This window comes from Silurus aristotelis (assembly GCF_946808225.1).
Source record: "Silurus aristotelis genome assembly, chromosome: 16".
Classification (NCBI taxonomy): Eukaryota; Metazoa; Chordata; class Actinopteri; order Siluriformes; family Siluridae; genus Silurus; species Silurus aristotelis.
This window is the reverse complement of record NC_139589.1, coordinates 6,832,595-6,850,539: the sequence shown is the minus strand read 5'-3', so window position 1 is coordinate 6,850,539 and position 17,945 is coordinate 6,832,595. Positions and strand designations below refer to the sequence as shown.

At 35.3% G+C, this 17,945-nt stretch overlaps 1 protein-coding gene across 1 annotated transcript; it reads left to right on the top strand.

The window, feature by feature from the left end:
- The first annotated feature begins 2,167 nt into the window (after positions 1 to 2,167).
- phka1b (phosphorylase kinase, alpha 1b (muscle)) lies at positions 2,168 to 17,109 on the top strand. Its single transcript, XM_083565347.1, has 32 exons — positions 2,168 to 2,344; positions 2,652 to 2,810; positions 3,624 to 3,671; positions 4,629 to 4,797; positions 5,006 to 5,088; positions 5,170 to 5,250; positions 5,371 to 5,469; positions 6,043 to 6,189; positions 6,332 to 6,385; positions 6,492 to 6,614; positions 6,733 to 6,828; positions 7,412 to 7,519; positions 8,248 to 8,326; positions 8,460 to 8,594; positions 8,677 to 8,786; positions 8,885 to 9,029; positions 9,187 to 9,265; positions 10,224 to 10,294; positions 10,486 to 10,647; positions 10,730 to 10,803; positions 11,268 to 11,404; positions 11,723 to 11,876; positions 12,852 to 12,931; positions 13,258 to 13,336; positions 13,440 to 13,569; positions 14,370 to 14,471; positions 15,093 to 15,208; positions 15,304 to 15,348; positions 15,546 to 15,704; positions 15,800 to 15,853; positions 15,967 to 16,167; positions 16,881 to 17,109. Exons 1-32 carry the CDS (start codon positions 2,267 to 2,269, stop codon positions 17,052 to 17,054), a joined length of 3,531 nt encoding a protein of 1,176 aa, XP_083421473.1. The 5' UTR covers positions 2,168 to 2,266; the 3' UTR covers positions 17,055 to 17,109.
- Positions 17,110 to 17,945: the final 836 nt, after the last annotated feature.

Sequence of the window (17,945 nt, the reverse complement as noted above, 5' to 3'; positions counted from 1 at the left end):
TGTCTTTTTGTATAAGTGTTAAATTATGTTAATTTATGTTAATTACACAATGTTAAATTATATGTACAAAATTGTTCACTTTTTATTTCATTTAAACTGTCCAAGCTACACTTGACACTCATGGTGACTATCCAAACTCCCCCCCCCCCCCCCCCCCCCGGATTTTTTTCTTTTTGAAAACTCAAAAGTAATGTTTTATACCATTTTCTGTAAATTGAACCAGAAATGCCTCTACCAAATGATTGGATGTCTAGGTATTTTGTAGCTCTAGATCAAATGATGTGTTTTGTAACTGCCTACACCTGCAAAAGGGGATTTTATTTCACAAAAATTGTACTGTAAAAACTTGAACTGTTCACAGATTTGACAATGCATGATTCAATTTACAAGTTTATTGCATGTGCTAATGATTTGCACTTGAATAATTACTGGGTTACCAAGAATATGAATACTGTATTATCGTTAAGATTTACTTTTATATATAATATATATATATATATATATATATATATATATATATATATATATATATATATATATATATATATATATATATAATATATATATATATATGGTGTGAAAATTTTTTCAAATAAAAATAGTGTAAATTACTTTTTTGTCTTTGCTAAAATATTGCTACACCCACACTTTTATATAACAAAATTATTAGTGTTTTAATGTATTTCTTTTAGCACTGGGTGTTGCAGAGCTACATTAGACATTCCACACATGAACCACATTTACACAATGGAAAATATCAAAGGAGCAGCTACAACTTCTGTAATTAACAAATCCAGATTTAACAAATATACTAGTAGTACATAGTTCAAAGTACATAGTAGTATAAATTGTTCTCCCCCCACTAACACACACACACACACACACACACACACACACACACACACACACACACACACACACACACACCTATACACATGGTACCTAGTAAATAGGTATAAGGTATCATATTCTCTCCTCAAGCTGCCAAAACTATATTTGAATACATGAAACCTAATTGGCTCATTTATTTGATGTTGCAGTAATCAGAGGTGAGAAGTAACTAAATACAAATACTTTGTTAGTGTACTTATGTAGATTTTTCTGGTATCAGTACTTTTCTTCACAATTTCTGTTTTGAACAACCTTTTACTTTCACTGTATTGTTCTACTTCTTACATTTTCAGACCAAGCTTGTTACTTTAGTTTTAATCTATTTGGTAACATGATCAATATTTTTCTTTTCTTTTTCTTTCTATTGCGTGCCGTTTTTAGCCCATCAACATATTTCTTGTCATTTGGTAGCTTTTTTTAACTTCCACTAATGTATAATTTCCTGGTTATCACGCACCACAGACAAAGTTTACGAAGCCAACAACAAGAAAGGCAGAAGGCAACAAGAAATATTGGGCTAACGTGGATGAGACAGAGGGAATCAGTGATGTAAACATGACTGAGAACAAAGGCATACCTGATCACCTTATCATCATCATCTTCTTTTCTCTGCTTGTGTTTTATAAAGGTGGTTGTTCAGCCTGGATACATTAATTAATTTAGGTAACAAAATGTGAAATTCTTTTGTATTAATATGTTAATCTAGTAGAAAATCTTCTAAGAAGAGTGGAGGTTATTATAACAAATGGGGACTAAATTGTGTAAGTGGATGTTCAGAAAGCACATACAAATCTTATGGTCAGGTGTTCACAAACTTTTGTCTATATAGTGTATTTACTGCGGAGAAAGCATTTTATAATATTATAACAAAACAGCACATTTTGGCATGTTATACTACTTTTATACGATAAAAGCTAAAGCTGGAAATAAAGACTGAGTAAATGACATTTCAGACACAATATGGACACAATTCAGTTGAAATATTTTGCTCCAGCAACAAAAATAGTTCCCAAAGAACAAGAAGCCACAGTTAGATATAGCGTTATGTGTTTCCATGTAACTACCCAGCATGTGCATGTGCATCTCTAATCAAATCATGGGACCAGAACTAACTATTATACAATGCAAAATATCATAGCCATATTTACATGTTAACTTTCAGCTTTCTAAAACAGAGCATTTTTGAGTTTTGATTCATTAAGATTTCTCAGCAGGACTGGAGTGTAACAGATAGGCCTGTAGAAGAGCAGCTGCCCTCCCCTTCCTTTGAGATGCTGACATTTGGTTGTATTACATGCCCGGTTAATGACAGCATAGCATTAGGTGCTGAGAAGCCATTAGACTGGATCTTAGCAAGACTGAGAGGGTAAACATCATGAGGAGTCGCAGTAATTCAGGAGTAAAGCTTGACAATTATGCAAGAATGGTCCATAAAACAATTCTCTGTCACCAGGTAAGCGAAACCTTGTTTTTCAGACTGATGACTCAAGAAAGGGCAATGATTAGCAGAGTTGAAGTGCTAAAACTTACATTTTGTCTCATAAAACATGCCTGAGTTACATCAAATCTTCATGATGGACTGTAAAATGTGCCCTGGTGAATGTGAATGCCAATTGAGGGAATATTTTAGGTTATTTGTATTTAATATAAATATTGTACATGTAAAGTACAGTATCATAATATATATAATGTTGTACACATTAAATCACAAATTATTGATGTACAATAATATATTTTTGTTTTTTGGATGAATTTTCAAGAATCCGGTAACAGGGTTACTACCAGGAAGTGCTGATCTCCCACACGCCTGGGTCCGAGACAATGTGTACAGCATCCTGTCTGTGTGGGGTATGAGTCTGGCCTACAGGAAGAACGCAGACCGAGATGAGGACAAGGCCAAAGCTTATGAAATGGAGCAGGTAGAAGTAATCATGTTCTGTGACCAGTGCATTTACCTTTATTTCTTTAAGATCAAACAAAACATATGTTGGCATTTTATAGGAACCTCTAGCCCTCTGCTGGCTGAAAGGTAAATTCCAATTTTATGACAATCCTTTCTCTTCCCCCGAATGACTCAACAGAATCAATAATTTCACCAAGTTTTGTCTTTACAGTGCACATATCATATCACCTAAGTAATTACCTATTATTTCAGTAAAAACAGCTTGCTAGGTATAAAATTAACAGGCTTAGCTTACTAGTTAAACATGCCACTTAAAATATACACCAAAAACTAGCTAGCTAATGTTAAATGTCTAAATTATGCTTCAAATGAAGCCTGTAATTAACACATTTAATTATTGATTTATTAAGGAATATCAGTGTGCTTGGCTATTTGGGTCCTTTTTTTTGTTGTTGATCTAGTTTATAACACTAATAAGATCTGTATTTTGAATCGAAGATTAACAGGTGCCTATAAAATTCTAGCATAATCAGTTGGTCCACAAACACTGTAAATATTTGCATTTGCATCTTCAAATAAGACATTCATTTAGAAAATAAACCACCAAACATAACAGTTCATCATGTAACACGTATTTTTTATGCATAGTCAGTCATGTGCGCTATTAATAATGTACGTGTCCTGTGCTAGTGAGAGTGAATGTCCAAGTGGAAATGCCAAGGGGCAAGTTGCTATGCTCATGTTTCCCTTTTGATTACAGTGGTTGGGGAGGGTAGAAGCAAGAATCAAACCAGCTCTCATACTCTTTCTTTCTCTTTTCTTTGTATAGACCGTAGTAAAGCTTATGCGGAGCTTGCTGCAGTGTCTGATGAGGCAGGTATGATCATTGTAATAAAAACAAATACACAATTCAACTATCAACATTTGATATTTACAGTATCATCTCTTATGGAAAATTCCCAAAGGAGGTCCATGGAAGTTGTATTTGGGCATAGTGACTTGGTTTACATTGGGTTGTTACTCGGACTTCATAGTACATTGGTTTATTAGTTCATAGTACAATGTATTAATGCATTAATGTATATAATGGGATTCCTGTTAGATTTTTATTGATTAGATTTTGAATTGTGGTCTAATTCCAGTGGTGTTCTCATTTGGGTTTTTAAGGGTTAGGCACCAGATTGGATTAGCTGTATTTATTTAATATAGTCTGTTTTGTCATAGGTTCCTATTAAAAATATATATAGATTAGTTATAAGAATATGGACTATTAGTTATAGAATTCCTATTGAATGGACTGCCTGTCTAAAGTTTGGAAACACCTAGACTTTATTTTTTGAGAGACACATGCATGTTCCTTTTGTTAATGTTCAACAAGCTTGGTAATTTTTTGATATGTAGATTTACTTTGACCAAACAAAGATATACATGTACAGATAGTAATGTTTATTTTATTAAAAAAAAAATCCTCCCTTAGCATTAATAACAGCTTTACAGACAGTAAATCCAGACAGTTTGTTTCCCCAATAATTCAGCAGAAATACTTTGCCATGCCTCTTGTAAAACTTACTAAAGGTGTTCTGCTCTAGCTGTATATTTCTTTCTGACCTTGTGATACAGTTCATTCCAGAGCAGTTCAATAGCATTCAGGTCTGGTGACTAGGCAGGCCATTCCATAATAGATAACACTCTGCTCTATAACTATATAAGGGAGTTCTGCTATTAAAATTCAACATATGCCGTATATACAGTTGGAATTTCCTCAGGAATTTTCTAAAAAACATTTTGCACTGTTGCAAAGTTGAAAGTTGTACAAATCCTGATGTATTCCTAGCTGGAGAAGGTGGAGAAGTTCAAGTACAGCAAGAGCACTGCAGACTGCCTGCATGCCAAGTATGACACAAGAACATGTGCTACTGTGGTCGGCGATCAAGAATGGGGTCATTTACAGGTGGACGCTACATCCATCTTTCTGCTGTTCCTGGCTCAAATGACAGCTTCAGGTCAGCAATGATAAGCTCATTACACTAAAATCCAAACAATTTTCCCAAACAAAGTTTTTTCCTTCTGTATCATTCTTTTTCACTTTATTAATATCTCTATTTTCTGATTGCCTATTTTCAAAATGTTTCATTTTGAGAGACTGTAAAATCTTTAAGGCTTTTTAGATGTTTGAACAGAATAAGTTAATATTTGTTTTACGGTGTACAGGGCTAAACATTGTGTACACACGCGATGAGGTCGATGTTGTCCAGAATCTTATGTTCTACATTGAAACAGCATACAAAGTAGCAGTAAGTGTCTTGTGCATTTATATTCTTCAATAGCACCATATTCTTCAGAATAATGTGGATTTTCTTTGGAATGGTGTTTAGGATTTTGGAATGTGGGAACGAGGGGACAAGACAAATCAAGGAATCCCTGAAATCAATGCTAGTTCTATCGGAATGGCTAAGGTCAGAGATTCAGTTTGTCATGAAAGAATCATTAAAATGGGAAATACAATAAAAAAAAAAAAAAGAAGTAGATAACTGAATGTATTTGATTGATCTCCAGCTGTAATGTTCTGTATTTAGGCAGCCCTTGAGGCCTTGGATGGATTAAACCTTTTTGGTGCCAAAGGTGGGCCAGAGTCTGTTGTTCACGCTTTGGCTGATGACATACAGCACTGCCAAGTAAGAGTGACTTTTGCCTTGTCCCATTACATAAAAGGGAAGAGAAGCCAGATTCTTTTTTCCCCATACTACAATTTAAGTACATTTTAAACCCTAATACAAATGAAACCCTTTGGAAACATATTATGGAGCCCTGGAACACAAAAAGACTTTAGGTCTTCTTTAAACCTTAACAAAATATATTTTTTTCCTATCTTCTACCAAATTTGGTTCCTTTTTTCATTCTCACCCACCAACCAGCTCTCCAGTCATCATTCAGGGAGCATGAAGGCTAACACATGCATCCTCTGAGACATATGAATCCAGCCAAACTGCATCCTGCATCACAAGCAGGTGTAACACACTCTGAGGAAAGTGATATCTGCTCTCTCACAGATGCCCACAAATGGCTTCTGTCCTTAGACCCTACCTTCCAAACTATAAAATAAGAATCATTGGACACCAAATGTCTTGGCCAATGAATTCAGAATAATGAAAAATATAATACATCATTTTTGCTGATCTTTTTTAATTACACAAGAGTGCAATTATGGTGACACTAGTTATTACCTTACTCAATGTCCCTCTCGACAGTCGATCCTCAGTTCCATGCTGCCAAGAGCCTCTACTTCTAAAGAGGTGGATGCTGGAGTCCTTTCCATCATCTCCTACCCAGCGTTTGCAGTTGAGGACATTGACATTGTTAACACTACTAAGGAGGAAATCATCTCAAGACTTCAGGTGATCTGATAATGAAGGCTGAGAAGCACCAGGTTTAATACGACCGATATAACTTCCAAATGTCTTCTGTTCATCCAGTAAAATTTATAAGGACTGGTGTTCTTTGTATTTCCAAAATGTCCATTCTTTTATTCCTTCACAGGGCAGATACGGATGCTGTCGTTTTCTTAGAGATGGCCACAAAACCCCGAAAGAGGTCAAAATACGTTTTGTGTAAACTTAACAATGAAAATAAAAGAAAAACAAACATTTATTTGTTTTGCTCACATGAGCGATGCTTTTATCACGTGTTTATCACTCAGGACCCAAATCGTTTATACTATGAGTCATCAGAGCTGAAGCTCTTTGAGAATATTGAGTGTGAATGGCCGCTGTTTTGGACTTACCTCATCCTTGATGGAATTTTTATCAACAGCCCTGAGCAGGTTGGAAACATAACGTTCAACGAAATGTCACATATTAGCAGAATGTTGCTAGAGTTAAGATTAAAACACAACGACAAAATTGTAATAATTTCAATTTGGTTTTGTGTAAAAATTGCAGGTACAGGAGTATCGAGATGCCTTAGATGCCATTCTGATCAAAGGGAAAGATGGAGTGCGTTTTGTTCCTGAGCTTTACAGTGTTCCTCTGGATAAGGTACCTCAGAAAAAGGCCAATCTTAATGCTAAATGCTCTTAGATTATAATTAAACAAATGGCTCTGTTATAGGGAGCGTTCTTTCTAAAGATTCAGAAAAACGCAAAAAAAGAAATAGAATAAAAAGAAATAACAATTTGCCCACATTATAGCAAACTGTCCCTGATTGAACTGCAATTTATTGATCCTTTTTATGTATGTCTGAAAATAAATGTTTCCTTAAAGTTTCTTTGCAATATAATCCTGTCAGAATAAATATGCATGTTTTTCTATGGGCCCTCCTGAGTCCACTAAAAGCTTGATAGCTTGTTAAACATTAATGTAGACATACAGAATTAGCATCTGTAGCATTAGAAAGTAGGAAAGGAAAAAAAGCTAGCAGGGCTGATTCATTTTCACCCCAAGTTTTATAAAACACTTCCAATGCTCTTCATTTCCATGTTTTATTTAATATCTCGCAACTCTTTTCACAGGCTACAGTCTGAATGTCCCTGGCCTATGGCCTTAAACTGTATGAGACAGGGAGCCACATTGGTTCATTTCATTAGACCCTGAACTCTAACTCTTTGTGTGTTTTTTTAAGGTGGATGAAGAATATATCAATCCCCATACTGTGGAACGAGTGCCACTGGGCAATTGTCCATTGAAATGGGCCCAGTCTCTGTACATATTGGGTAATCTGTTGGCAGAGGTATGTCAGTTTCATTAATGTGTGTCCTCATGCTTAATATTCTATATATATATATATATATATATATATATATATATATATATATATATATATATATATATATATTTAATATCTTATTTACATTATATTAATATTATTATATTAAATACATATATTACATTGATATCCGGAGTTATAGAATTATAATTCAGTATAATTAAGCAAAATGAAGTCTTTCTTGTTAATTTAGGTGGATGTTAAAAATCTGTGAATGTAAATGTGCACGAATATTAAAAGATGAAATAAAAGATAAAACATTTCTCTCAAAAAAAAATTTCCCTAATGGATTGTGTTCGTTGAATACACATTTTGCCTCTGTGCTTCTTGAAAGTCCAGGAGAGGTGTTAGCTTAGTAGTTTAAGCATAGGACTTTGGATCCAAAGGTTGCGAGCTTAAATCCCACTTATACCAAGCTGCACTCCTGGGCCCTTGAGAAAGGCCCCTTACCCCAAAGCTGCTCAGTGGTATGAATGCTCTTGTTTAGGATGTCTGCCAAATGCCATAAATGTAAATGTTACAGGGCCTATTTTTTACTATTATAAATAACCTCATAGAGGTTATTTTTCAGTAGATTTTGGAATGTGGATTTCCAGTCTGTCAAAAATAAAAGAATGGCACAGAATGAAGAATTTAATGTAGAGAATTTACACACTAACTAAGCCATTCTATATTTTTAAACAATCTCTCAGGGTTTTCTAGCACCTGGAGAGATAGACCCCCTTAACAGACGCTTGTCCACCATACCCAAGCCTGATGTTGTGGTTCAGGGTGAGTTGTACACATTATGTGTGTACACACTGTAGATGTGTATCTGCAGTATTAACATAGTTTTAAATGTTTGAGGGCCTTGTAACTACAGGCTGAGGTTGAACATTATGCATACTTTCTATCTCGTTTCCAGTGTCAATTCTGGCAGAAACAGAGGTCATTAAACAACTTCTGCAAGACCAGGGCATCGAATCTCAGACCATGGAGGACATTCATCCAATCAGAGTTCAGCCTTCTAGAGTTCTTAGTCACATCTATGCCAGACTTGGTAAGATGAGCGCTTATAAAATATTTCTTATATAAGATTTTACATGCCACTTTGCCTATCTCGACTCTAAATGATCTTAAAGGACGTAATCAGAGACTAGGTTTGACCGGGAGGCCATACCGCAGTATTGGTGTACTGGGGACATCCAAATTCTATATCATACGCAACACCATATTTTCCTTTACACCCCAAGTGAGTGAATTTGATATGACGGTACAAAATTCTATATACAGAAAGTAATATAATAATTTATTTCCAATGTGATCCAAGCTATTTTTATATTTGTCTAGTTTATAGATCATCAACATTTTTACCTGGCTCTGGATAACAAAATGATTGTAGAAATGCTCCGTACTGATTTCTCCTACCTTTGTTCACGCTGGAGGATGACCGGAAGGCCTACTGTCACTTTTCCAATCTCTCAAAGCATGCTTAGTAAGTGTTGGAAAAAAAGTGTTTAATTTTATCTTTAAAGATTCTTTAATTAGCATTTTTAGAAGAAAAAACATACATTTTCTAAAACCATTTTATAAGAATGAATTTGAAACATTAATAGTAAGACTTGATTAAGAGATGTTCTTCTTCATTTCAGCTAATGATGGCAAAGAAATTGATCCTGCAGTACTAGCTACTTTAAAAAAGCTGCAAGATGGCTACTATGGTGGGGCAAGGCAAGAACTTTTTATAGAAGTTTTCGCCTTAGTTAATGCCTTAGTAACACCAGTGGGATTTAGCCCTCGCTTCATTTCTACCAAAAGAGAGTAATGCTGTAGCGTTTTTGCTCATTAGTCTGTCCACCTCTTTTACATCGTCATCACTAAACTCTGCTCAAACAATTTAGATCCACAAGATTCAAATTTAATGCTGATCTTGCCATCGACGGCATCATGCTTATCATTTCATAGATCACACGCTAGCTGCTAGCTGTGTCAAATCTGCCATAACTCATTCCTGCAATCAGGGCCGCTGGAAGTAATTTTGAACAGGGGGTGCTGTGAATTTATTAATTTTTTATTTTTTGACAAAAAACCTATGAGCCTATGGGCCTATTTAGAATACATTTTAAAAAATAACATAGGGCTGTGACGATGGCACTTTCTTTTTTTTTTTACCACCGCGGTGGTAGTGGACCAAATACCGGCAGTGTTGCGGTGGTTGGTTGCGGTGGGGGGTTGTTTTGAAATAATAAAAAAAAAAACCCAAAGAAACAACACACTAAAGCCTTAAACAACACTTAATAGCCTACGTGTGTCAAAATCATTTCCTAAAATATTCATAAGGAATTTATAAATTGTGCAAAATATTTTTAATTGGCCTACATTTAAAAAAAAACTCTCTCTCGCCAATAGGGGGTGCTGCAGCACCCCCAGCACCCCCACTTCCTGCGGCCATGCCTGCAATGGATTTTTTAAAATAAATTGTTATTGCAATTATATAAATAAATCTACCCTTTGCCTAGGAATAACGAAATAAGAGCATTGATTACAAAAAAGCATTTTTAAATAAGTCCCAGTGTTGCTAACTTTACTGAGCACATACTGATAAATACTTCAATATAAATATATTTTTTGAATTTTAGTTTAAGTTTTCATTTGAATGAATCCTAAGCAATATGTCTCATACATTTAGAGTGAAGACTGGGAAACTGGACTCATTCCTGGATACATCTTGTTGCGCTCACCTCACGTTTATGGATTGTGGTAAGTGAACTCAATTTTCTGCATTTTGCGATGAGTGTCCTTAAGCTATGGAATTTTCGGTTTTCAGCTGTGATGGATTTTTAATGAAATCATGCCATTCCTCATTGTAAAACCTATTCTAATAAAAGAGACTAGCTTCTACAAGATAGCCTGCTTTTTTCCCCTCTTCAATCTTGAAATGGTTTTCACAGAGGTGGACGACTTGACAGAGTATCTCGATCAGCTACTTGCCATTCCCCAGCAGAGTCCCATCCGCACTGCTAAAGGAGGACTCAACCGCTTTAGAGCTGCAGCGAATAAAACTCGAGAGATGCTGTCTTTGGTGCACAAAGCCAAAGTGCTGAACATACATAGTGAGTTCAGCCTTTTTCACAAGCGCGTACACCTTCAAGATAGAGCTCTTTAAAGATCACATTTATTATCATTTGTTCACAGATGTGAGTCTGTATCTCCCAATGAATTTGTTCTGTGACCCACCAGTGCTCCACCATTCAAATAAAGAAATTCAGGTACATGGAAGTTAAAAACAAGATTTAATAATTACATTAGCAACTCAAACATTTTTTAAACTCCATTTAAATCAAACTTTAACCACATCTGGGTCTGTATTCAGAGTGCGGTTACATGTGAGTAAGTAAGTGGGATAAGTATAATAGTGGGACTTGAGCACCCTGAAAATCAACTTACACATGTGATTTACATGCACCAGTCTCTAAATACAAGGAACTTACTAAGCCTAAATAGGTTAATAGCTCTTAATATGGTTCTTTGAACAATTCTGACACTGTAAAGAAGCAAGCAGGGGAACACGTGTTTTGGTATTGAAGAAAGTTTAAGGGCAGTTGTTGGACTGAGTTCCTTGTCCTTTCTCATGACAGAAAAATGTGTCTCATGCACTACAGATGCTGTAGAGGGACAATAGATTAATGGCACTATAATGCTTTTAATTATAAAATCATTTCCCATCGATCAGGTCGAAGTTCCTGCTTCAGTGAATCTACCCAGAGATATGCACGGTGGAATTAATTATCCAGCCCTGGTGCAAATGCTGAAACAAACCCAAAACCTTCAAGATCAGGCTGATATCCTGTACATCTTCTATAAGGACAAGTACGAACACGACCCTTTGTGGGAAGTAAAAGAATAGTTTCTAAAGTTCTTGTTTGTGACCGCACGACACAGACGAATGAATTTAACGCGATTGATCAAAAACACCCACAGAAAACTAACCTGCATTAACTGATTTGTTCACTACTAATTTGCATATTCAGATTATGGTAATATCAATGCTGCAATAGCAAATATTGCAATGGACAAACAATATGCTACATTGTGTTGTCTAGTCTGAATGATTCACAGGAAATTGCAGTTTAAAAAATAAACATGAGTGTGTATTTGAGTAAACATGTTAAGTAAATGTGTTGTTAGAGGTATGGACTGGGATACCAACCTGCATGGAAAAGGCTGGACGGTAAAGCGACTCCTGAGTGACTTGTATGAGAAAGCAGGCAGCCTGAGACACTGGGGACTTGTCCGGATGGTCTGTGGCTTGCTCCGCAGGAAAGTGGAAGAACTAGATGAGGTGACCGGCATATTGAACACAACTTCTATGAAATGATATCTAGTTGTTGAGTTAATTTATTAAACCTAATGTCATTCTCTACAAAAGAATATATCCACACACACACAAACATCATCAATGTTAAATGAATTTGTTTACATTTACAAACTAGCATAGATAAGGAATTAAACACAAAAAGATGTGCTGTCCATTGTGGTATGCTGGTGATTCTTGTGACAGGCAGGTTAGTTTGTTCTTTTTAAATAGCAGCTCAAGTGTTTAATTCATTTTATACAGCAGCAACTCCCCAAATGATTTCAATGCTAAATTTATTAAATAATGACATGCATTGGGTAATTCATAATTAATGTCATGAAACATCCACAAGACAACTTTTTACTTAGTTACAATATTTGGCAGACACCTTAACGCAGAGTGACTTGTAATTATCTCATTTATTCAACTGAGCATTTGAGGGTTAAGGGCCTTGTTTAAGGGCCCAGAAGTGGCTAATCAAGCTTCGTGGTGCTAGATTTGATAGCATGACCTTTTGATTAGAAGTTCAACATCTGAGCTAACACTTTACCCTGTGCAGCGATAAACAGACTGTTTTTTGTTCTCAAACCTCAATTAAACTCTCTCTCTTGGATATAAAAATAAGAAAAAATATACAGCTTTTAATGTTACCAAGAAAAAAGGAAGTACTCTGTCCTGAAGACTCCCGGGGGAAACCTGTTAACTAAACATCGCCTTACAGAAAACTTATCGATTTTGACAAGTATACATTTTTTCTTTGCTAAATATTTTTTTTTTGTATTAAATACTATAGAAACAATGACACTTATGTGCATTAATATAAACCTGTGATATGTTTTTAAGCCAGAACCTTTTCAGTCTTGATGCTATAAAAAAAAAAAAAGACAATAATTAAATAACAGAACATTGATACTAGCATGTTATGTAACACACTATTGTTTTGTCCATTTTTAATAACAGGCTTGCACAGATTTGCTTGCTCATCAGAAGCACTTGACAGTGGGTCTTCCTCCTGAACCTCGAGAGAAAACCATATCAGCGTGAGTTCCTGTGCACGCAATGGTGCTTTACATACCATCATATATAGTGTGCCGATATTTGACCGATATTGAATGTAGGTTTAAGGATGCACTAGTCCTAAACACCAAGACATGCTAGTGAAAAGTCAAAGGTCACTGTTTTGTGAGTTTTTTATTTCCTAAAATACAAATCAAATTGTACACCACAACACAGCATTACCCAAAATTAACACAACAGCCTCTTCACCAACAATATTGCCTCGTCTGCAGAATAAATAATCCACGGCAGATAAAGCTGCCATACGAATACAAATACCACTTCATAAGTCTTTCCTGTCTCCACATAGCCCCATGCCTCCAGACAAGCTGGCCAGGCTGATTGATGAGGCGAGTGAGAATAATCTCACGATTGCAATCCTCACTCAGGTTTGCTTCATTTTCTTCATCTTCTACAAACTTAAAAAAAAAAAAATACAATTAAAGATGTTTGGAATGTGTTTGTACTGACACCCATGTTCATGATTGGCAGGAGATTATGGTGTATCTGGCCATGTGTATTAGAACGCAGCCGAAACTTTTCAGTGAAATGTTCCGGCTTCGCATTGGCCTCATTATCCAGGTCATGGCCACTGAACTGGCGCAGTCACTCAGCTGCTCTGGTACTAAATCAGTCCTTACTTAGAGACCTGCATGTACCATAATATGAAATGTCATAATTTCATATCATAATATGGAAAGCATGTAGTAAAGAATTAACACTGCTTTCTCTGTTTTTACTGACCAATAAATATTTGAAAGTGCTTTGCAGGTATTAACATTTCTTTGAGTTTAATAAATTAGATTTATTTAAAAGATCCCTACACTAACATAAATGCTTTAACTCCCACTCCCTGTCTGATTCTAATTTTGTAGATTTGGTTGCAGGCACTGGTACTGATTCACATTAAAGTATTTTAAATAAAAAAAAAAAAAAAAATGTAAATTGCAATTATGTATAATGATTTTTTGATGTGATTATTTGAGCATCAAATTCATGTGTGGAAAAACAGATGAAGTTGCATTTTGAATCACAAGAAGCACAAATAATAGATATTAAACTTCCATCTGGATAAACAAACACTTAAACATAACCGTAGGGGGAAAAAACATGGAAAAAACATAAAAAAGCGAACAACACAATGTGTGAGCTGTGACTCTTGTGATTCCCATATGGCCCATAATATTGGTGTGCTAAGCTAAATACTAACTTTCCAACCTAGCAAATGCTAGTTAATGTAGGAAATGTATAGCTTTTTTTTTTGTTGTTGTTTGGCTACTGGAAAAATATAATATATATATATATATATATATATATATATATATATATATATATATATATATATAAAAATACATACACACACACACACACACACACACAATTCTTTTTTACACGTTTGAGACATGTCATTTTTATAATCAGGTGAAGAGGCTACTGAAAGTCTGATGAACTTGAGTCCATTTGAACTGAAGAATCTTCTCCTTCAGATCCTCAGCGGCAAAGAGTTTCGAGTGCAGAGAAGTGGTGAGTTTGTTCATAATTTTGCTTTCCTTTTACCTCATTCATACATACATTTTTAGTAAAGTACAGTGTAAATTATTTTTGTAGCCCAAACCAAACTGAAATGTGTGCATTCCTCTAATGCCATGCTGGAAAAGCAGGAAAGAAGTGATTAATACAAAAATGGCACACAGAACACTAGGCAGTTTACAGTACATTGTGACTTGACACTCAGCAGTTTGCTCACTTATCTATCACTTAGTCCTGGCTGAGGTTTTTCCATATTTAATACATCTTTAATTATGTAAAAATTCACAAAATATTCATTTAAATGTACATTCAATTCGCATGTGTTATTGAAATAAATACGATGTTTAAACTTGACACTGTAGTTTACATTTAAAACTGCAGTAAACAATCGCCTATTTGAAGATTCATTTTTACATTATTGTGTCCTTATGTGTAAATTTACACCAACTCAGAAGCTAACAGTTTTTCTAACAAGAAAAACTAACAAGATTTGAATATAAAATTTCATGTTTAAATATTAATATAAATTAATTATGGACAATTCTTTTCTTTGATTAATTAATCAGATTTTTGTGTATGTTTTTGTACTGATGCTAGCATATATGTGTGTTTCAGTCCGCTCAGCTGGAACTGGAATAAGTCCAGCCATTTCTATTCAAGACAAAAGCAAATCCGGTTCTGCAAAAGGTCAATTAATAGCAAGCTCACAGCACAAGCGTGACCTTAAACTGGTATAATACATAAACTAGCAAAATTTTTTTACTTTCCTTCTACTGGCTGAGAAACCAAACTAATTTTGTCCTCTTTAAATGAAAAAAAATGTAAGCCCTTATCGGTGCATTCCTTGGATATTGACAACATCGAGTCAGGGGTAAGTACTGTGCATGATAAGTATTTCAAAGAGAACTGTACTGAATAATTTAATTCAAATTAGTTTTAATTGTACAGTGACAACAAAGTAGATTGTCCAAGAGCAGCTTTACAGAGTTTAATAGATTTAAAACTTTAAGGTCTATTCTGCACTAATGTTGTTAAGAATTCTTGTTAATTTCTCATGTTTTTTGTCAGAGGTATAGACTTCCTTGCATTGAGTCATTTCAAGGGGCTTTGGGAGCTACAGTGCAGGGCAGTACACAAGGCCAGTGGCTTCGCCGTCGTCGATTAGATGGAGCTCTGAATAGAGTACCTATTGGTTTCTACCAGAAGGTCTGGAAAATCCTACAAAAGGTCTGCATATCCATATTTGAGTAAACACTGACACTTGTTTTGTGGAGGTTTTTTTTTTTTTTTTTACTGAAACTTCTTTCCCTTTTGATTGAAAGTGTCATGGACTGTCTATTGAAGGGTGTGTCCTTTCATCATCAATTACAAAAGAGGTAATACACAAGTGGAATTGGTTGGTTTTCATGCATATTCGTTAGATACTGTAATTAGTTATGGCATTATTTATTAGCATAATGATTTTTTTTTCTTTATAAAACGTAACCAGATGACTCCCGGTGAGATCAAGTTTGCTGTACGCGTGGAAAGTGTGCTGAACCGTGTCTCACAGCCTGAGTACAGGCAGCTGCTTGTGGAGGCAATCCTAGTCCTGACCATGCTGGCTGAAGTGGACATCAATAGCATAGGAGACATCATTCATGTGGAAAAGATTGTGCACATGGCCAGCGACATGTTCTACAAAGATCAGGTTTCTTTTCATGAAAAAAAATATATTTTGGTGCATAAATAGGATATTGCAGATGCATCCAGCGTAATTTTTTTTTTTTTAACTAAACGTGGGAAGTGTTTAGTGGCATTACAGTACATATTTACACATGAAATTTTTTTAATAAAGCCTCCCTTGGAGCAAAAAAGATCAGGTTTCTTTTCATGAAAAAAAATATATTTTGGTGCATAAATAGGATATTGCAGATGCATCCAGCGTTTTTTTTTTTTTTTAACTAAACGTGGGAAGTGTTTAGTGGCATTACAGTACATATTTACACATGAAATTTTTTTAATAAAGCCTCCCTTGGAGCATAATAAAACTAAGCATTATCTGTAATGTCTAACCATTGTAGAGGCACTTGTAAATGCTGTTTTCTGCAGAGGTCAAATATAGAGACAGGCATTGATTGTAGAGAAATAGCAGAGACAAACAAATTCTAGCCTTTTTTACAAACACGATTATAAACCATGGCAAATTTATATCAAAATGTTTTAGATGTCTGTTTAAAATATTACCAATGCTTAATTTTATATGCTAAAAGACTTTTATATCCTATGTAAGAATGAAAACATTACATACAATTGAGCCCTGTTATTTTCTGAAAACTACTCTATTTTTGAAAGTAGATCATTGGGACATTTTTCAGGAAACACAAAATGCCCTGTCATATGTTTGTGTCTCTTCTATTACAGAAAGACTTGGGAGCAGATGATACACTTCTGGAAAGGGATCAGTCCAACGGTATCTGCAGGTTACTTTATGACAGCTCACCCAGTGGCCGGTTTGGGAGCATGACCTACCTGTCTAAAGCTGTAGCTGTGTATGTTGATGAATTCTTGCCAACTGGAGCCTGCTCGCTTCAGTGACACACTCAGCCTGTGATTTCAGTATATCACTGAATAAAATGATTGAAAAACACAACACCCAGATTTGCTTATGGACTTCTAGATTTTGAATGTGAGCTATTTTCTATACTGATGTCACTGATTAAAAAACAAACAGACTGTTACTTCCCCATTAATAAAAAAAAAAAAGAATAATATCTCATTAATATCTTAAAAATTAAGTGTTATTATGTCATTGCATATGAAGCCAAATCATTTTACAGTATGCAAAAGCAGACCATGCATAGTACCATGGAAAGTGGGTGGAGTTCATATGGTCTAATTTGCCTATTCATCAAAAGTTTCCCAAAAAGTTTGATATACAGTTCGTCCTCTACTTACAATGGAGATACGTTACCACGACCCCATAGTAAGTCACAAATTTCGTCGAAGATGGTGCTATGACTTTGACAGTCTTTCCTGCTTCATGCTGATTTATAATTTACATTTTCTGCTATGAACTGATGGCTTTCCTCTTCTTTTTTTTACTACATGCAGGAGACATACTTGGGTTTTTGCCAGACATGCTTTTAGCACTAAAATGAAACCGTTTGAAACAGAAAAAAATACACACTGAGACAACTTTACTCCGTCAACCGCTAGCGAGAGTGGGGCATCTCACAGGACGAGAGATACGCTCATCCCAGCTGCAGGTCCAACGTACCGTACATCATACGCTGCTGCCTGTACCTGTTGCACGAAATGTTTTATATTTTTACAATTTTGTTGTATCGCTACCGAATCGTATCCTAAGGCTGAAAAAAGTCGAATCATCGTAACTCGGGGACCATCTGTATTATAATAAGAGCAAACTGTTTAATATGTTTAGGCTTGAATTAGGTTTGCTAGTAAGGAAATCAATGAGTCGATATC